The sequence below is a fragment of the Paroedura picta genome, chromosome 9 (genome assembly GCF_049243985.1).
Source record: "Paroedura picta isolate Pp20150507F chromosome 9, Ppicta_v3.0, whole genome shotgun sequence".
Lineage (NCBI taxonomy): Eukaryota > Metazoa > Chordata > Lepidosauria > Squamata > Gekkonidae > Paroedura > Paroedura picta.
Window position 1 is genome coordinate 71996997 of NC_135377.1, and position 21733 is coordinate 72018729.

General features: G+C 40.3%; 1 protein-coding gene across 3 annotated transcripts in view; it reads left to right on the plus strand.

Annotated features, from left to right (window-relative positions):
* Positions 1–21733, plus strand: part of LOC143845171 (GDP-mannose 4,6 dehydratase-like) — a 144744-nt gene that overhangs the window by 21381 nt on the left and 101630 nt on the right. For all 3 annotated transcript variants that reach the window (XM_077353317.1, XM_077353318.1, XM_077353319.1), the window contains exons 2-4: positions 9656–9700; positions 11753–11840; positions 12816–12925. In XM_077353317.1, the coding sequence (XP_077209432.1) occupies positions 9656–9700; positions 11753–11840; positions 12816–12925 (243 nt within the window). The remainder of the gene's footprint in view (positions 1–9655; positions 9701–11752; positions 11841–12815; positions 12926–21733) is intronic.

Consider the following 21733-nt stretch of genomic DNA (forward strand, 5'->3'; position numbering starts at 1 on the left):
TTTATATGTTTTTGGTTTAGGATAATACCTCATTAATTCTGTTTAATAACAAATGTTTCCAGTTTATGCCATACTAGTTTATTTAGAATTTCTTAAAGGAACATCTCCATACACATAGGTGGCGATCCTGCCTCTTGCTAGGTCTCCAATGAAATCACTTATTTCTCCAGTTAAGCCAGGAGACCTCCAGTTTGAGTTAACAGTGTGATCTTTTGAATTTGTCATGAATTTTAGTTGCAGCAATTAATATATACATATAGAAAGTCATATATATACTACATACATGAGACTTTATATATGTATATAGGACTTTATCAGTAATAGGTTATCCTTTTTGTTGGTAGTTTCATACTATGTAGCAATTTTACTCGAATTTACAAGTGAAATTTAGACATATTAAATGGCCTTCATGCTTAAATATTTGAGATTACTTAGCTCTTCATATACTGAATGGCATGTTTAGTATCAGGTATTATTTATTTTATTTATTTTTCGATTTATACCCCAACCCTCTCAGCATGCTGGCTCGGAGTTGCTTCCAACATTAATTTATAAAACATACATAAGAAATAGAAATTAAACATAATATTAAAACCTTAAAACCATAAACTGAAACTGCCATGCCAGCTGTATAACCAATTGGTTTATTTAAGAGGAATAATGTAACACCCAGCCGAATACTCCATTAGCCTCCATGCTGTGCCTGGACAGTAATTGGACACCTTAATGGGATGGTTCATAGGGGCACTGGAATTAGGATGTGGTGACCTTAATATATTTTAAATTTTCATGGTACATGATTTTGTCGCTGATGGCAGCTGCCCTGAGACCATTCGGAGAGGGGCAGCATATAAATCAAAATATAAATAAATAATAAACTTTTGCCTGCATCTAACCTAGTTCTAGTCAGTGCTTCAGGTGATTTTGTAGATTTTATGTGATCCATGATGAGGCTCTAGGTTGGATCTCACCACCCACCTCATTTGTAAGCTTGGTGTAGTGGTGTAGCGGACTTCTAATCTGGCAAGCCTGGTTTGATTTCCCGCTCCCCCACTTGCAACCAGCTGGGTGACCGGCACTGATAAAGCTATTCTGACTAAGCAGCAATATCCGGGTTCTCTCAGCCTCACCTGACTCCCAGGGTGTCTGTTGTGGGGAGAGGAAAGGGGAGGCAAATGTAAGCTGCTTTGAGGCTCCTTCGGGGAGAGAAAAGTGGCATATAAGAACCGATTCTTCTTCTAAGTATGGAGGCATGCAGAGCAAGACTTTCAGTAGGCATGTATGTACAGAAAAATAGTTGCTTGCCGCTGTACTTCTCCAAAATCAAGCACAGTCCACATACTACCTCCTACAGGATCACACCAAAATGATACTGAACATTGTGCAAGTTGTCAAGTTCTCCATAACTATTTGTGAAGCTGAACATTACAAAGTAAATTTTTTTGCAATTTCAGCAATACCTGAAGTAGAGTATAATCCTGCTCTCTTCTGTCTTTAGTCACTTTCTGGCCTTCAAAGATTGCATGTAAGAGAGAGGTTGACCATCAGACCTCACTAACGGATACTGAGCTGCATCTCTTTTTTCTGGAGCATGTCCAGAAGAGGGCAACTAAAATGGTGAGGGGTTTGGAGACCAGGATGTATGAGGAAATATTGAGAGAGCTTGGTCTATCTTGGAGAGAAGATGACTAAGAGGTGATATGATAGCCATTTTCAAGTACTTGAAGGACTGTCACGTAGATTGTTTTCTGTTGCCCCAGAGGGTAGGAACAGAACCAGTGGGATGAAATTAATTCAAAACATTTTTGGCCAAACATCTGGAAGAAGTTCCTGACAGAGCAGTTCCTCAGTGGAACAGGCATAATTGGAAGGTGGTAGGTTCTTCTACTTTGGAAGTTTTTAACCAGAGGTTAAATAGCCATCTGACAGAAATGCTGAATCTGTGAATTTAGGCAGATTATAAATGGGTGGGCAGGAGGGATGGGTGGGCAGAAGGGATTGTGTTGGTGAATGGCTTTTATGGCCCTATCTTGCATGCCCAGGGCAATGCCAATTGTCAGAAGGTGAATTATCTCCAAGGCAGAATGGCCAGAAATTCTGGATTTGTTTTTATGGGGGGGATCATCTGGGCATGGAATTGGGGTCACTGTGCATGGGCAGATGGTTGTGAATTTACTGCATTGTGCAGCAGTTTAGACTAGATGAGCCTTCCAACTCTATCTCTGATTTCAGTGATAGTAGGTGTTTTCTGAGGGATGCTATTGACCATCAGAGAGACAACCCCCAAAGGCAACTATGAAGCTAGGGTATGATTGATTAAAGGTGCAGCATCTTCCACTGTAATGGCTAAAGCAGTGCTTATCTGGATGTACAATCAGCAGTCATTAGTATTGAGGTTGTCTGATTATTTCTTTTTTATGAAGCAGAAAGAGCCTCTGTTTCTAGATTTGATGTCCTCCTGCCAGGCCATGGTTATTGAATGAATATAGTAACTCCACATGTTCTGTGGTTCTGCTGTTGTGTTGTAGCCATTCCCCCCTAAGCAACTTCAGCAGCTGGACAGCAACTGGCCACATCTACGTGGACTTCTAGTTCCTTCAAGGAACACGCAAACCCTGCCCAGATTTAGACTTGTCCATAAGTCTCTACTCTGTGACTCCAAAGTGCGGCAGCTTCCAGTTAGAACCCAACTGCTGGGCCTGCACCAACCCTCTTATTCCGCAAGAGGTGACAAGCCAGATGATAAACAGCAAGGTCAATAACAATCCTCTGTTGGTGGATGCCTACAGTATTTTTCACCAGCAGTGGGCTGAGTCCCCCTCTGACCATTGGATGAGACGCTCAGTAACTAGGGACTATCCTATCTCTTCATCAACTAATGTTAGCATAAGACTCTGACAACCATCACACACCAATTAGACAGCAAAAGGTCGAGCAGGTACCCTTGGCAGGGGCTCTAGCACTAGGATGGATCATGTAGTCTTGTGTGCAACAGATGAAATATAATGCCAAAACAACAAAAACTATTGAATAGAAGCTGGACTAATGGCTTGTGGCAGAGGCTAGAGGCACCTTTCCATTCCCATCTATGGTCCTGAGATTCATGGCAAGTGAGTGGATCATTCTTGCTAGCAAATTCTCAACAACTTTTCCTTCTGTGACCAGTGGCTGGGCATTCAGACTTCTCCGAGAGATGGTGATGATCCTGGGAGGGGATGGGGTACAATCTCCCAGTGCCTGTTGGACCTCTGGACAGTGGATTAAGCTAGTGTCTTCATGTCTCTAGTCCTTGTGCTGTTTAAAAGGTAGGAAGAATAGGACTCTCAAATGAACTAATACATTTAACGCCTGTCGTTAATTAAAAAGCTAATGGGGAGACTTACCTACTAATGAATTTTCCCCCTGTTTACAGTCCAACAAACAAATGGAACAAATTATGAAGGGTTTTTATTTTTGAGGATACTGAATAGATTGCAAGTATGTGGAGAAGAAATGAGAAAATATAGAGAAGCAAAAGTCCAAGGATTGAACCTCCAGAGAGACTATCAAGCAACATTTGTAGAAAGATGAGATGATAAAATGAAGGGCTCGATTGGTAGAAATAGATTTTGAAAACCAGGTGAATTAGATCCAGAGTATGAATTGAGAACAGAGTTAACATAAACTCATTCTTTGCTAGAAGAAAGAAATTCATAAAGTGTTCAGAAGAAAGCTTGATATATCAAGAAAGCTTGATATATTATATATGTTTTACAGCCCAGAGCTGTAAAGAATGGGCAGTATAAAAATCCAAGTAAATAAATAAATATAAATAAACAAGGAATAAAGTTATTAAATTGATTAGCATCAGAGTCAAGAACACACAATGTTGTATGTAATTTGGAATGGGAAGATTGTATTAATTCAGGGGGCAAAAGACAGAACTGGATCTCTGGCTGGAACTTCTGAAATCAAAAATAATGTGTTTTTGGGAAATGACTGTGGTAGCTGACAATATAGAGGAAACCCAACAATTGATGGGTATTATAAAAATCTCCTCAGGGGAAGCTTTGGCACCAAGAATATAAGCCTTGCAGAGAATAATGATACCATTTATAAATAGAAACTAATAATATTCACATTTTGCAAAGGAACAGGATCCATTTTTACTGCCTCCATTTTTTTAGTTCAAAAGGCACACTACATCCTCCTTCCTTGAAAGAGATGTTGACCTCCAAACCTGGATTTTAATGATTATTGTTGACAGAGTGCTTCTCATTCTGTGGCCGCAAAAATGAATACATTTAATAGGAAAGATGATCTTTAACTCATTTTTTGAGGAAAATGCTTGTATACGGTTGGCCAAAGACACATTTTAACATGTCTAACGGCTGCAAAAAAGGCAACAAAATCAGTGCACCGTAATCCCTGTTTGTTGATGTGACTTTGAATGTCTTGGGGGAAAAGGCCAATATGAACAGAACAAAATGGCAGCCACTAAAATCTCTCCTGCAGCCCATCGACCTGTAACTCAAACTGTAGAACCTTAAAAGCTGCCACAATATAAATAAAATGAGCAGAATGAATCAAAACCTCAAAAATATGTGAAATCTCTAGAAATATAGCATCTCTGGAACTGCCATCAGTGATGGGTCATTTGATTCTTCAGATAGAGGGAACTCAGAACTCAGAAGCAGCTACGGAGCTTACCTCCTGCAGAGTCAGCATATGGAGAAGGCCAGTTCTAGAAGATCTCTGAATCGTTAGTTGGCATCCAAAACTGAGTCCCAGGCCAGCCTTTTGGATGGATGCGCCTGCCCTTGACCTCATTCTTTCTCTCCTCATCCTTGTCAACAGCTGACATTCTCCCTTTACACCTTGTTTTATGAGAGTGAGGAGGAAGAATCCTCCAGCAATGAATGACTTTACAGTAGCAGCTGCAGACGAGGGATGCCACTTGCTTGGCAACAGCTGTGCCCTTTGACATTTGTGGGTTTCTCAACATCTGTTTTGCCAGTGCAGAAATTGCAGTACTGGACTAGATGGGCAACAAGGTAATAATTCACCTCAGATATCCCAAAACATAGATCTGGCTCTGGATGGGCTCCCATGCCTAGTAAATTTGTACTCATGGGCTATCATATCAGAATGGCTGGAAATCATTGATGTAGATAATCGCTCAAGGATGTAAGTCCTTGAAAGTCAGAGCAGATACCTCAGATTATGCCCAGAGGCAAAATGGGAACTGCATAGTTGTTGTAAAGTGGATGATATGGTCCCTGCACTTATGTATGGAATAGAATAGACATGTATTAGAAGTTTAGCAATTTAGTGCTATAGTCTCCTGTATCTTTGGCAAATTATTTCTATAGTTGGTTTATATTTCTATGCTTGTTGGCAAATCATTCCTATAGTTGTAGTTATATTTTTATATACAGGATACCTAGTTGTAAAACTGGAGTAGATTGTAATATTTAAAATCATGGACTTTAGGCAATATGAATTCAATCTAAATTTACTGTAAATGGAAACGGGGTTAGCTTATGTATTGCGCTTGAATTTCAACTGGAAAGTTCCGAAGATCTGGAAATACTTTAGAAATGTAAGTTGTAAAAAAGAGTGAATGCCTTAAATCTTTTGACTATGGGTCAAATGCTGCCTCACTTGAAAGAGGGACGACAAATGGTGCTCAGGGATAGAGATAATATATCTTGAAACCATGTCCTATGAGTGTGCTTTGTGAAACATAAGTCTGAAAATTAACACTGAAGCAATACTTGTGGGAATCAGAAGCTGGTAGCTTCTCACTTCTGCTGGTTTCCACCTCATTGTCATGTCATGTTCTATCACTTGAAAAGACTTGGAAAGGAAGCACAAAGGTTTTGAATGCTACCACGGGTTCAGAATGTTCCAGGATGCTTGGAAAGTCTGAGAAATAGCTCTGGCAAAACCCCACTGATAGGATGCAATTACAGTGAGGTCTGTTTCATGTCAACATCCTGAATAATCAGGATTTTACATGTATGCCAGTATACACACACCCCTCACACACTCCTTTGGGGGGGTCCCCATTATTTGTTTGTTTGTTTATATATATATATATACCGCCCTCCCCGAAGGCTCAGGGCGTTTCACATAAAACAGAACAGAAACAATACAGATAACTTATATTAACAATAATGAATGAAGTGAAAACAACAAGCAACATGGAACAGTAGACAAATTAAACAATGAAATAACTCCTACTGATAGCCCAGTGGGTTGGGCGGAATTATGGTGGGTGCCATAGGAGGGGGCTCAGGAGGAGGGCCCTTGGGAAGCGGTGATTCAGGTCGACCTCAACCAAATGCCTGGTGGAGGAGCTCCCTTTTGCAGTCCCTGCGGAACTGTTCAAGTTCCGTCAGGGCCCTGATCTCCCCTGGAGCTCGTTCCACCAGATAGGGGCAAGGATGGAGAAAGCTCTGGCCCTGGTTGAGGCCAAGTGAGCTTCCCTGGGGCCAGGGATCACCAGGAAGTTGGAATTGCTAGAGCGTAAGGCTCTTTGGGAGGTGTAAGCAGAGAGGCGATTCCTCAGGTACACTGGGCCCAGACCGCATATGGCCTGATAACCAGAACCTTAAGTCTGATCCGGAATTCAACTGCATTTAACTTCAGATCTTCGCAGGTTTCACAACCAAAGCAGAATGCTGAACACTTTTTTTTTTTATGGCGGGTGAATGGCATAATTGTTATATTTATCGAACTATTTTTTCAGCATTTTCCCTGGCTTTGTGAGAGCCCTGTTTTGTAATAATAAGAGTATCTAATAAGATTTCTTTCAGACTTCAGGTACTGAAAGTTATTAAGACTGCATGTATGGTACAATATTTATATGCCAGGTCTTTCTGTTTCTTTTCTATCACTGATTTATGAAAGTCTACAGGAGTCATATCAAATGCCTATGAAAAATGGAGAGAGATCTAAATGAACCACAAAATGTGTCCCTCATATACCATAGCTGTCACTCAGCATGGATTTATGCATTGCATCATCACCGGTATACAGTGAATGTTCTCAGAGTGGCCCTGTCATTTCAGAGCCTCATTGCACATCTAATGTGCCCTCTGAGCAATGAGACATTTTACAGAAAACCCCGTTCTCATTGCCAGTTGTATGTAAAATAAGATATCTTGACTGAAAGCAAAGATGCATTATTAAAGTAAGTTCTGAAAACTTTGTTAGTATAGTTACAGGCATCAGTTTAGTGATACCACAAATGTGCTTGAGTATATCTTGAGTATATATTGAGTAATTATCCTTCAAAAATCATGTGTTTTATAGAACATACCTCTCTGTTTTCTTAGGTTATTTAAGGAATGTCTATCATTTGAGCATCCTCTTAAGTATGTAAGATCAAGCACCCATATAAGATTTGTTTTTTTCTTATTATTATGTTGGAATCATATTAAGAAGTAAGGCTTCCTGGAATGTCCTTTATCATTTATTTGTTTATCATTTATTTATTAAATTTATAGCCCACCACTCCCACAATTGGCTTGTGGTGGGTAACAATACAAAACCCCCAAAACCATAAAATTATAATAACAACATCCTTCGGCGGCATAAAAACTACCCCCCAAACTTGCTCTCAAACTGTATTCCTGCACCACAGGGGGACAATGACAAAGGGAGGTCTGATGTACTGGCAAGGAGGGCCCTAGATCTTAAATGCACTGGCCTCAACTATAGAAGAGCTCTGTTTTACATAAACATGCAAAGGTTAGTGCTGTGTGCCATATGGATGGTCTTGCTTTCTTTGATTGAAGCGTATTTTTAATATTTTAAGCAAGGATGTATATCGTTTGAGGGTAGTTATGTACTTTAGGACAGTGGTCCCCAAACTTTTTCGGGCTGGGGACCGGCAGCAGCAGGGAGGGCGATTGCCTGGCGCACGCGCCATGCACGGCCGAAATCTCGCATGCGCGGCACTTTTGTGCATGCACAAAAGTGCCACGCATGCGCGATTTCGGCTGTGCATGGCACATGCGTGGCCTGCTTCCCTCTCCCCCCTCCCACAGTAAGAAGCTTGCCGGGCCGCAAGCTTGTGGCCTGGGAAGTTTTTTACTGCGGGGGGGGGGCGGGGAGAGGGAGCGGCGGCCCGGTGCAGGGCCTTTGCGGTCCAGCACCAGGCTGCGGCCCGGTGGTTGGGGACCACTACTTTAGGACATAAAACACACTGTTTCATCCAATGCACACAATCTATTATGTTGTCAGTTTTAAAAATAAAATTTAAGTATCAGGTTGAAACTGCTAAACTTATTACAAATAATATTTATTCTGTAGCCTGCCCTTCTCTGGTTGACTCAGGACAGGATAACATCAATAAAGCAACAATACGATTCAAAATACATATATTCCAATTTACAAGTAAATAACTTTTTATAAATTAAAAGTTAAAATCATACTAAAACTGCCTGTTTTACAGTTTTGAAACTAGTGAAGGGTTAATTGGTGTTTCATTGTGGAATGTTGGGTGGGTTCTTAAACAGGGAAGCCAGCAATTTCATGGTGCTGTTTCCTGGCCTCATCCATAGGCCTGGTGAAACCGCTCCGTCTTATAGGCCCTCCTTGAGACGCTATTAATGAACCCTGTAGCTAGAAGAGGAAAGTGCTTCGTGGAAATGATTTCTGCTTTTTGCAGTTTGCATGATCTTCTTCAGCCGTGGGCTTTTTCGGAGAGCCATGTTTTGGGATACATTAATCACCCCCATGGTGTGGTTCCTCTCCCTACACGGAATGATATGCCTGGTAAACCATCAGCTTCTTGCCATAGCCTGCTGGTTGATGCATTACAAGTCGGGAGGATATTTATAGCTCATAGTTTATAGCAAATAGCTCATAACACCTAAGCGGGTTGTTTGTGCTTGTGGAGACCTCGTCACAAGATTACTGGCAGTGGGTGTTCTCCCCTCCCCCCTTTTCCTTACAGCGTGCAAAACCAAGAACAGAAAAATACTTAGTATGGCTAGAAAGAATCCTTCAGAACAATCAACTGAAACTGTTCCAAACCAGGAATTTCGTAAATTTGCAAATATGTATATGCACAGATGAAATACAGGATAATGAACCTAACCTGTGTGTTCCAGGGTAGCCCGATTTCTTCAGATTTTCAAAAGCAAACAGATCTTATGGGATCACTATAAATCGGCTGAAACTTGATGGCACTTTATGGGCAGACACATAATGACCCTATATAACAGCCATAGGGAAATGATTTAACTCATAGAAAGAAAAGCAAGGTAGGAGCAAACAGCTGAAGAGAACAAACCAGATCTCTTATAATATGTATAAAATGCAGGGGAAGGGTAAAAAGGTAACTAACCATCTAACCAGAACCTGATCCAGAATTCAACCAGCAACCAATGCAGCTGCCTCAGCGCAGGCTGGACATGGGCTCTCCAAGGTGTTCTAGTGAGAACCCTAGCATCTGAAGGGAATTATTTACGAGTTGAGACGTTCAGTTGCTTTTTTTTTTTTCTTGGTGGAAGTTATGCAAAGCATATATTTAAATGTTTACATTAAGTGGATACTACATTTATTCTGTTGTCCGTTCAATAATGATGAACAACACTGATTGGGGGACCGTGGGGAGCCCAAAACTTCCATCCTCTGAAGCTATGATTTCTTTTCTTCTTAGGACGGCTCATACTTGGCAGAGTTCCTCCTGGAAAGGGGCTATGAGGTGAGTGACTAGTCTTTGCGGCTGATTACAGGCGCTTGGAATAATTCGGAAAGCTGTCTCCCTTTGCATGTGTTTTCCACTCAGCCTTAGATAACAAATCAAAACTTTAGTCAAGAATGTGCAACATAGGCCTGTAATCAGGCCAGCTTATTGTATTATTTATCGTAGACTGTCCTGTCCTCAGGGTATAGCCATTCTTGCATACTTCCCACTTGCTCAGATAAACAGCAGTCTCCGAGAGGCAAAGCCGCTCAGATAAACAGCAAAGAAAGCTGGCTGAGTGTATTATGATGAAATACGTCACATTAAAAAGCAAATAAAAAAAAAAGATTTGCTCTTTTTGAAATGGGTAAACTTTCTTTGCCGAATTTGATGTTTGGAAAAGTTTCACGCTCAAATAAACGTGCTTTCTCAGTTATATATACAACTGATTAAACTGAAGCGAATGTTCCAACTTGTAATAAAATTAAGTAATGCGGATTTGAGCTGTCCTGGAATGCACAAAGAACCCCTGGGTTGTTTGTTCAGGGTAAACAGCCATTCTACACATACCATGTCGAGATGAACACTCATACCAAATTATTGGAAAACATAAATGGTTCATTTTTGTGAGCTTTTTCAGCTAAACCGCACTATGTCTTCCGGAGGTTAATCCCTCAGGTCCTTTCCCCTATTCCATTGGTTCTCAAACTTCCTAATGCCGTGACACTTTAATACAGTTCCCCATGTTCTGGTGACCCCCAACCATAAAATGATGCAAGTGTTCTTTCACAGAAATTAAACCGAAACTGACCAATGGCGTGAAGATCCATTGTTCATAATTGTATATAAATTGATTTTTTTTCCTGGGGTTTCTCAGTTCAGTGCTGCCTCTTGTCCCACCACGCCGATCTCGCTCTTTTCTGCTCCAGACGGACGAACGCTCTATCTTGATCTACCCCACAAGGCTGTTGTGTGGATGGCAGCCCCCCGGCCAAGCTGCTTGCCCTGCTGAGAACCCTGTGGAAGGGTCATGTGACCTCCCAAGGGGTCCCGACCCCCAAGTTGAGAACCACTGCTCTATTCTTTGCCATAGCCTTGCTTGAACTGCCATTAGCTTCCCTTTTCTGTTCACTATTGCTCTGTGGTTCTTCCCTATTCTCTCCTTACTTTTCAGTCTCTAGCTCGCTCTTCTTCTGTGTGATTTCTGGTTTGCTTGGTTGCATAGCACCAAGCACTGAGAGAAGCTGCTTAGCAGTGCTAGTAATAGCAGCAGCACCTAAAAAGTGTGTATTTTATCATCTACTCTTATTTTTTTAATGCAGAAAACTAAAGATCTGTGACTATAGTAAGATGGTATATTGGTTGCAGCACAATTTTCTGAGAAACCCCAGAAGTAGCCCAATTATGTAGAATATGGTTGGGAAGCAGAGCTGTGTACAGGCCCACCTGGGCCCCCTCCCCTTCTAGCCCACTTCAGGCCCATCATTGGCCATTTTGGAGGGGGCATTCATATTACCCAATAAATGTTAAATAATATAAATAAATCAGCTTCCACCCAATTGGGAAACCCTTCCAGGGCCATCAAGAACCCCCAGGGTTTCATGAAACCCTGGTTGAGAAAGCCTAGCATAGGAGGTGCCTCAGTTATATTGAGAAGGAAGGTAACTATTTTATTTATAACAAAAGCAGAAGGTGGAAAAACAGGGCAGAACCTGTATTCAAAGCCTTTATTCTTTGATGCTTTTTTCTCCTCTGAATTCTAAAGAGAAAGGAGACAAGCCATGGACACTCCTCCCCCTGTGTGGACAACACTCTATACTCCTCTCCATGTGTTGTTAAAACTGGCCCTGGTACCCACTATGTATGTTTTATCTACTTTTACTCTGTCACTGTAAAATGTCAGACTTCAAGTTGTCTCATGATTTGTTCCATTTCCACCCCTCTCCCCCTTGCGCTTTTCTGAAATACGTTTGTATGGCTAGTAAATGGTAGCAATTTCTTAGCAACTTTTAGCAACAAGTTTTCCAGACACAACGTAAAGAACTAAGGCATCTTCTTCATTTATTCTAGGTGCACGGAATTGTCCGTAGATCTAGCTCTTTTAACACTGGACGGATTGAACACCTCTACAAGAATCCACAAGCTCATATAGAAGGAAGTAAGATTTTGCTGAAGTTTTATGGAAGGGTTAATGTTGCATGATTGCTAATATGGGAACATTCCTTGGTTAGAAGATTTGTGCAAGCTCTTCTAAAACAGTTGGTCAGTGCCGTGGTACTCATTGGCACCACATTGGAGACCCTGTTGTAGATGGAACCTAGCAGTTAGTAAATATAGTGAATAATATTAATGGTAGAACATTTTAGGAAATTGGCTTTGTTGTAGATCAGGGGTTGTCAAACTGCGGCCCTCCAGATGTCCATGGACTACAATTCCCATAAGCCTCTGCCAGCGAATGCTGGCAGGGGCTCATGGGAATTGTAGTCCATGGACATATGGAGGCCCGCAGTTTGACTACCCCTGTTGTAGATGGAAACCAGCTGTTGGTAAATATAATGAGTAATGTTAATGTTAAAATGTTTTAGGACACAGGATTTTAAGAAAAGTTCACCGAATCCTGCAAAGCAATCACAATTACACTTGTGGACGGACATGGGTCTTTGTGATAAGAGATAACTTGCAGATAATCAGAATTAACTTCATGATCGTGAAAGAATGACCAGCCTTAGCTAAGAGTGAGGAATGAGTGTAGTGACCTGGTGGCAGAAGAACACCTTGGAACACTATGCATGGCTTCGTATTTTAAATTAACATTTTCAGCTCATGGGGAACCACATTTCAATTAAACATAAGGTGACCAGATTGTCCCACTTTTGGAGGGACATCTGGGGTAACCTGGCAAATTCTACTTATGTTGAAATTTTAAAAATATATATTACAATTCTATTTTTGCATTCTATGAAAAATTGTGTTGCTCCATATAGACCAAATTTTTAATCAAGAACCCCCCCCCCCCCCCCGGTCAATGGTGTCCAGCTTTACCAATGTTAAAATCTGGTCACCTTAATTACACATAATATTGCATGGAAGATTCAAATCTTCATGATTCTAACTTGGTGTTCTTTGTCTGAAGACATGAAGCTACATTATGGCGATCTCACAGATAGTACTTGTCTGGTGAAGATAATTAATGAAGTTAAACCTACAGAAATTTACAACCTTGGAGCTCAAAGCCACGTCAAAGTGAGTAACAGTCATGAACTATGTTTTCTATGGGGGGCCACAAAGGTGTGCAGACTTGGGGTAGGTGGGAAATGCAGTTTATGTATTTCGTTCCAACTTTTCCCCACCTTCTTTTCATTCTGTTACTCAAAAATGAGCCTTTTGTGGCGCAGAGTGGTAAGGCAGCTGTCTGAAAGCTTTGCCCATGAGGCTGGGAGTTGAATCCCAGCAGCCGGCTCAAGGTTGACTCAGCCTTCCATCCTTCCAAGGTCGGTAAAATGAGTACCCAGCTTGCTGGGGGGTAAACGGTAATGACTGGGGAAGGCACTGGCAAACCACCCCGTATTGAGTCTGCCATGAAAACGCTAGAGGGCGTCACCCCAAGGGTCAGACATCACTCGGTGCTTGCACAGGGAATACCTTTACCTTTTACTCAAAAATGAATGTAGTGGGTTGAATCGACGAATTTTTTGAATTTTAGACATTCCTGTTATATAGATTAGCGATCCCCAACCTGTGGGCTGCGGACCACATGTGGTCCATCGACTAACTGGAGGTGGGCCGCGAAGGACGCCTCCCCCCCCCCCCGGCCCTTTACTTCATCCACGATCCGGCAGGCGCACATGGGACTACCTCGTTGCAGAGAAACAAGCTCAGGGTTCCCATTGATTTGTCATTGTCATGAGTTAAAATTTCCATGAGAATAAAATGTTCCTTATGTTCATTGTTGTGGCGTGTCTGTATCTTATTTTGAAGGGATGTTTAAACATTTCCATAGCGACCAGAGTCAGAGAGCGTTAGGGCAGTGGGCCTCAGTAAAATTGTCAAGCGTTGAGTGGTCCCCGGTGATAAAAAGGTTGGGGACCACTGATATAGATGACTATATGCAAGGTATTATTTATTCAAAATCCTTTTTTTGTAACTCTTTTAAACATCTATTATTTGTACATCTATATCTAATCAGTTGGTACTAATGTTATCCTTTCATTTTATTTTATTTTTTGAATACTATTAAAATATAAGAAATTATGTAACTCTATTTGGGGCAGCTTTGAATAGCTGGTGACAACTGGAAATGAACAGCAGGTTGGATCCAAGCACATTTTCCACTGGTGAAAGAGGAGGATGGAGCCCCTTTGACTACCAAAAATGTTATGCTGGGAACATAAGACTTATCTTCACAAAAGCCTTTTGAAATGGGAGCTTTAGTAAGGAGTAAGGATGGGTACGAACTGGAAAATTCTGGTTTGCTGCAGGGTTTGGAGTGTTCCTGAACTAAAACCCCAAACCCAAACTACCCAGAAGCCCCCCAAAAAACTGGCTGGGTTTGGGCTGGTCCGTTTTGCATCCTTCTGCTTAAAAGCATTGGGAGGTGAAACAGAGCACTGAAATGGCTGCCAGCCATTTCAGCCTCAGCTGAAATGGCTTCAAGCAAAATCACTAGAAAAACTGATCCCTGAAATGGGTTGTAGCCATTTTTGCCTTACAGTGGGGTATGTGCACTTGTTAGCTGTGAGGTCAGAATGGCTGCCAGCCATTTAAAACCTCCAGTTTGCTTCCCTCCATTAGGAAGAGAGGTAATGAAACAGAGGGTTTAAATGGCATGAACCCTGAACTTAACCAGAAAAAAGACCTGGGAAATGTTCAGGGGAGGTACTTCCTTCAGACTTGAACTAGCCAGATTCATCATGGATTTAAGGTTGTGAACTGCCTGATGTCCATCCCTAGTAAAGAGGGGAATTGAATGAAATTGCCTGAAAAAACTGACTGGATCCAACCCATTGTTCTTTTAATATTTTTCTTGAGTACACACCTATTTAGCATTTAACTGAATTTTGGTTTCTTAAACATTTCTTATATTTTTCAGCAAAACTCCATTTACTTTAAATACAATTTTTTCGAGTGCATCATTGATTGTTGACATTTTCATTCCCTAGTAGGAGTTATGCTGCTTCATGTCATTTCTTGCAACCTTGTTGTTTTCTTTCAGGGATTATATTCCATTTGCTCTCTCTGTTTTCTTTCTCTGGTCTATCTGGATAGGCAGCAACTTTTATGGTCACATAGTTTCTGTGCTTGAATGTCCTTTCAAAACCTTGTTTTCTGACTAGGCTGATACAAACTAGTGTCGGTGTGGTCTTCAGCATACATTACTGGTTTTACTGGAAATCTAAAAAGATGCTACAGGCCTTGTGGATCAGATCATATTTTTGCAAACTTCCAGTCTCTTTTTGGTGATGACTGTGCATGGGTGAGGAAGCATGTGGCTGTACTGTTGGTTTAGTTTGCCAACCATGTCATTACAATAGTGTCAATGCATTATATGTTTGCTTTGATTTACTTTATTTTGCAGACTAAATTTTAGTAACCAAAAATAAGTTGCATTGTAGGGGGGGCGGGTAGGTTGTTTTAAATGTAATGCTCTGGCATGATTTGATATTATTTAACAAGCCTTAGGATAGCATGCTCCCTTCATAATAGGTGGAATAGGTGAGCTGTCTTGATTTTATGACCGTTTTGAGTAACGTCGATACTATTCTATTCCAAGAAACATGGTATGGAGGTCAGATACACCTAGAAGGATACTATTTCTTTGTTATTCTAACCACCACAGTGATTGTCTCAAAGCAGACCTATGCTGTTTAATTTTGGAGTTAATAATTCAAATAAACCCAGCTGATATCCAGGCCTCGTCTTGCCCAAACTGTTTTATTTAAATTAACTGCTCTTTCACTGATGATGATCAATGGATATTTATCCCCATGTATTTGCTGATCCAATGGGATACCCTAACGCAGCTGTCCCCAATCCCTGGTCGGAGACCGGTATCGGTCGTAGATCAGTCGGTATCGGGCCGTGGCTCCTCCTCATCCTCCTCCCCGGTTACTGCCTTGGGGGCTGCCCTGCCACTCTGCCGCCAGCTCACCTTTGGTGCTCTCTGTCAATCGCCATGGCTGGGGCTCCTCCTCGGCATGGCACTGCACAGCTGCTGCTGGCAGTGCCCCCCCCAGCGGGCAGCAGGAAGTCAGGGGCGCCAGTGGGAAAGCAAGTGGAGCAGGGGCTCAGGCGGCATTCCTCAGCAAAAGACTACCCCCCCCCCCGTGTCTCAGTAAAATTGTCAAGCATTGACCGGTCTCCGGTGATAAGATTGGGGACCTCTGCGGATCTTGAGACAGAATATCCCTGAACAGAACTTCTTATTGTGGGAGTTTAGTAAACTGTGTCATAACATCCAAATTATGCTGTATGATAATCCTTTGCTAGAAAAAGCTAATTGGTCCTATGGGTTCAGTTGTAGTTCACAAAATCACTGGAGAAATAAAAATGTCAAGAATAGTAATTAATGGCAGACACTTTACCAGTTGTGAAAAGAAACCATTAAAATAGACTAGTTGCTTACAATTTGCTTCTAATCTACTACTAATTTACGTCCGCCTTATATCTGTACTCTTATGATCCTTGTTCTATTGTCTGAGGAAAAGTGCATGCACTTGTAAGCTCACGCCTTGAATAAATCTTTGTTGGTCGTAAAGGTGCTATTGGACTCAAATTTTGTTGTGCTACTCAGACAAGTATGGCTACCCACTTGAATCTGTTTTACCCTTGTAAAAGTATGCTATGATGCCTTCTGGGAGCTATCCTTTCCTTTATATTTTATAAGCTAATTAATGGCAATGGGTTTCTGAAGGTAAATTATGTGTGCACTATATTGAAGGTAAGGAAAGTATAGTAATAGGAAGTTGTCCTCGTTTCCTTTTTAAAAAATTCTTAGAACATATCTCTAGACATTCAGGAAACGTAGGCAAAGATCATCTTGGTTATAAACAGAGCTGTAATTCATATCAGTTATTAAGAGAAATTACAGGAGGTCAGAAATAATAATAAACAAAGAAGAAATGTGCCATATATAATGTTCCAAAGTAGCCTTGTAGGAAGGTTAGGACAATTTCTATCTGTGCCAGCATTTTTTCAGCAATACCTCCCAGTTTTATAGACTGACTTTCCTGAGTATACCAGAAAGGTCCCGCACAATGTCAAGCCAAATTTAGAAAAGCCTTTCTGGCGATTATTTACTTGAAAGCTGAAAGTTGGCTGATCACAAGGAGTCTATGGTTAGGTCATTTTTTTTCAGTTGATATTGTGTGAACATTTTAATTATTCATTCTAGAATCGACCTTGTTTGTATTTTTAAACTTTTTAAAACTAACGTCGTAACCTACCTTGAAATCTTTGTAAGGAGAAGGGTGAGTTGAAATGCCATAAAGTGTCCTTACTCAACTTCATTACTTTTGAGAAACCCTTGGAACATTCTTCAGGCTTTGAGAAACCCCAGAAGTGTCACCATCATGCAGAATACGGTTGGGAAGCATGGCTGAAGAGGCAGAAGAAGAGAGGAGATTAATTTTATTTTTTCTTAAAATTAAGTAAAACACGCAGTTAAAACAGGCATTAAAAATTAAGATATAGTTTAAATAATTTTAACATCTAGAACATACAATTTGATGTTTACTTTTTACTGTTTTTCAATGTGCAGTATAGAGTTAACTGCGGAATGAGTTAAGTAAAATTGTTTCCATTTCTTGTATTAGGTGTAGCCTGTAACTTACTGATTGAGGTAAATTCAATAATGTTTTAATGATACTTCTGTTTTAGATGCTGAGAACCTTCCATGTCGTTTTAAGTCAACATCACTGTATTGAATTTTTGCTAGATAGAACTCATACAATAGAGGCCACAGTGACGTCTCCAGAGGTCACTGTTAATAGCACAAATGTGTCATTTAAAAATGGGGCTTTGTAGCTTTTGTTGCATACAATTCCTTTATAACATGTAAATATTTTATGTGTGTGAGAGCGAACAGTCTACAAAAGGCCAGCGATCCTTGTCCAAACAGATTGTTTTATTAGATTTAAGAGGAGCTGTAACCTTGATAGCAGCTAATAATGTTTGGAATGTCTCTTAAAATTAGTAGACCACACAAAAGTGTAGCTGTTTATATTGTGTAAAATCTGAGCACTTGCTATAACTAGAAGTGTTGTCTAGCCTTGACTAAACCTATAAATCAGACATGATTTTAGTAAGGCATTATACGTTCCTTATACTGAAGTAGTTACCTTTTTAAAACATAGACACATATAGAAAACAGGGAGCAATATCAGGCAAATTAAATTTCATGGGGAAAATAAGTTGATTGAAATTGATATTTAAATCTTAAAGTAGTTTTATTGTATCCTAGAAACAACTTTTATAAAGTTAAAGTGGACAGCCAATATTACTATATTGGCTTTATTATCTGGCTGGTTATTTATATTCTTGTTTTAAAAATATTCGTTTAAATAGTACGTTTTTAAAATTCTGTGGTGATTATTTTGTGTACTCTTTATAATTGGAACAATGTACTGACCCCAGAGACTGTAACTTTGCATGAGCAGATATTCTGAACCCAGCCATACTCTTGCATAACAAGTTTACATAATTAAATGAGGGTAAATTTAAAAGTATTGCTACAAAATCATAGAAACTTTCATTAAACACGAATATCGAAGTGTGAAGCTACTGTTTCTTGACATATACTCCGTCTAGGTCTATATACTTATGAATGTGGTGTTTCCATCTGTCTAACCCAGCCTTTCTCAGCATTTTTACCATTGAGAAACCCCTGAAACATTCTCCAGGCTTCAAGAAACCCCAGACATGGTGCAATTGGGCAGAATATGGTCGGGAAGCAGAGCTGTGTGGATACCCACTTGGGGTCTCTCCTCTTCCCATCCCCTCCATGCTCATTATTGGCCATTTGGTGTGTGTGGGGGGGAGAGATCAACATGACCATATATGGTCACATCAACCAAAAAATATTTAACAAATTAGAAAAAATTAAAAAGGATCTCTCACCCATTTGGGAAGCCCTTCTAGGGCTCTCAAGAAACCCCAGGGTTTCACAAAACCCTGGTTGAGAAAGCACGCTTTCCTGAAAAATTCTGTGCTCTTTGATTTAGACCACATAAAAACGACTGTTTGGGCATCCTTGAGAGGCTCAAATCCTTTTAACTGTTCTTTGAGTTGGCAGAACAAAAAGAAGCCTAAAGGGGCAAGCTCAGGGCTTATAGGGTAGATGGAATACGAGAAGAATAAGCAGATGCCTTGTCATAAAAATAATTCCTCTGTGCAACTTGCCTGGCCTTTTTCTTACAAATTCAGCTTTCAGGGTTTTTTTTAAGGCATCTTAATGAGACTGAGTCAAGTGTATTATTGAACCAGCTTTTCTTCAGCCATCCAGAGGCAGAGGCACGTTCAAACATTTTTTGTTTGGAATAAACCTGTGCACGTGTAGATTCAAACCCTAGTAGCAATACTTACCCTTGTATATTATAGGCAACTGTATATATAGCTGCATAGATGAGATAGAACAGGGGTAGTCAAACTGCAGCCCTCCAGATGTCCATGGACTACAATTCCCAGGAGCCCCTGCCAGCTGGCAGGGGCTCCTGGGAATTGTAGTCCATGGACATCTGGAAGGCCGCAGTTTGACTACCCCTGAGATAGAATAAGATCTTAGCTGTTTTAAATGTAAATAAATGAACTGTGTAAATGACCACCTTCCCTCTCCTTGGAGTTTCGCCACCCGTTTCTTCCACCAGCCTTCTCCGCTGGTAAGTGCAGGGATGCGGGCACTGCCCTCAGACAGATGTTTCTCTGGTATGGCAGGCATCTGCTCATACAGATGTTTAGACCTGGGGTTGCAGCAAATGCCCTTTCACGTTTTTTTGCTCTTTTAGCAAGTGGTTTGGCGGAGAACATATATCCCGGTAAGTAGCATTACGAACGTTGTTTTCTTTCTGTCAAATAGATGGCAGCAGAGCATTGCCGACAACAATGGAACATTAAATTTGGAAACTGTAATGAAAGACGCATGACAGACACTGCAAGTAGACTTCTACCAACCGCAGGCTTGTAAAAGTTGTAGCGATCTATTAAATGAGAAAGAATGCTACTATTGAAAAGGCAGGAGAATAGGAGACGGTGAAGGTTATGCAGTGCTATACATTCATGAATAGTTCCAGGTGGAAAGCCTAATCTTTCAAGGTATGACATGAACTTGGGCAATGCGATTGAAGTCAGCTCAGATAATATACACATCAAAATAAATAGACAAGGGAGAAAGAGAAAGTGTCCGCAAGTTTGGAGCGGCTTAACTTCTGCCTTGGGGTACTGTGGGGGGCTGAGCCTGCATGCCTTTTTAAAGATAAGCTACTCAAAAAAAGGAAATGTCAGTTCTCAGAACGGGTTGGGATTCCTTAAGAGCAGTGATCTCGGACCAGGGATTAGGGTCTTTCTTTCTTGAATGGCGTTTTCAAGTTTCTCTCATCCATCATATAGTTGTTATAGTTGCGGTGAAAGTGGTACATTAAAGATGTGTACAACTCGTGCTGTATTTGAAAATGGCCTCCTGGTTAATGTTTAAGAGAAGCATGTCACTTTTTTATGCAAGACGAGAGCATCTCTAATGGAGTCTCTTGAAATGAAGTGCGGTGTAGCAGTTTAGGCCATTGGTAATCCCCCTCCCCGACACACACCGTTTTTCAAATCAATATCGAACTACTGAAAATTCATTATAATATGTTTTGGTGTAATTTAAGTAAGAAATGTTTACCATTCCTTAAACTGTAAAAAGTATAAACGTTTTATACTTTGTTCTACTTGTACATATCTGGCTAAATGAGTGATGCTGAATTTATTTTACCATGTGTGTACTAAATTTGGATTTATTCATATAGCTTTAGTGGTCATGATCCAGACGTAATTTCATATGATTAATGTTCCTACTGAAATTAAACAGATGTCTGATCTTGACACAATCGTATTCATATATGGATAGATGTGCATTCAGAACACGTGGAAATAAATCCCAAGTCATTAATTTCACCTGACATGAACATTTTAGGCAATTTCTAAATGTTCAGTAGTAATTAAATTCTCAAGATTCATAATTGTACAGTGATACTGCTTTGCCAATATCTTGGAAACCTTTATTGGAAAATTTTCTTTTTTTACATAGTATCATTCAGTCTCCTACCCTGTGTGAATTTTAATAAAAACTGATTTCATACTATACGCTCCTTTAGCACCAATGTATTGTAATGTTCAGAAAGTATACGTTTTCTCTGCTACCTGCTCCTGTAACTTACTAATGAAATTGTGGTTGATAAAGGTAAGCATAGTAAAGGTATTATAGCACTGGGTGTGAATGACATACACACAAATATTTCCTCCCAATTTAGCATCGTATGTACTTTTGCTATCAGCTGATCTTTAACAAACACAGTCCACAGGAAAAAAGTGATTATAAAGTTTGAAAGCCAGTTATTCCAATTTACAGGCCTGTGGCTGGCTGCTTTAAAAAAAAATCTTGTTAATACCATCAGTTTGCATACAGAAATTAATTAGTCTGAATACAATACTTAATTTTCCAAGCTATATAATCACCTTCAAACAGTACAGTGGTGTTTTATATACGCTATTATGTAATTCCTCGATTTATTCCCCTCCCCATTTTACAAAATGTGAAAAACCACTTTTTTAAATTCACATTCCATCTAACCATTTCATTCCTCCTGTTAAAGAATTGAAAATTACAGCTTATGAGTTTTTAGGGGGTCTGTCTTTCAGAGTCAGATCAGTAGTGATATAATAGGTGTGATGGCTTCTGGTGATATGAGATTTCTTGTAAAAAAAAAATCCAGGATGTTTAAATGGTTTAATTGAGGAGGAAATGCAGGTGTGAAGACTAAGCTACAAAATCTTTAACAGTATTGTTAAAAGTGCTGGTTT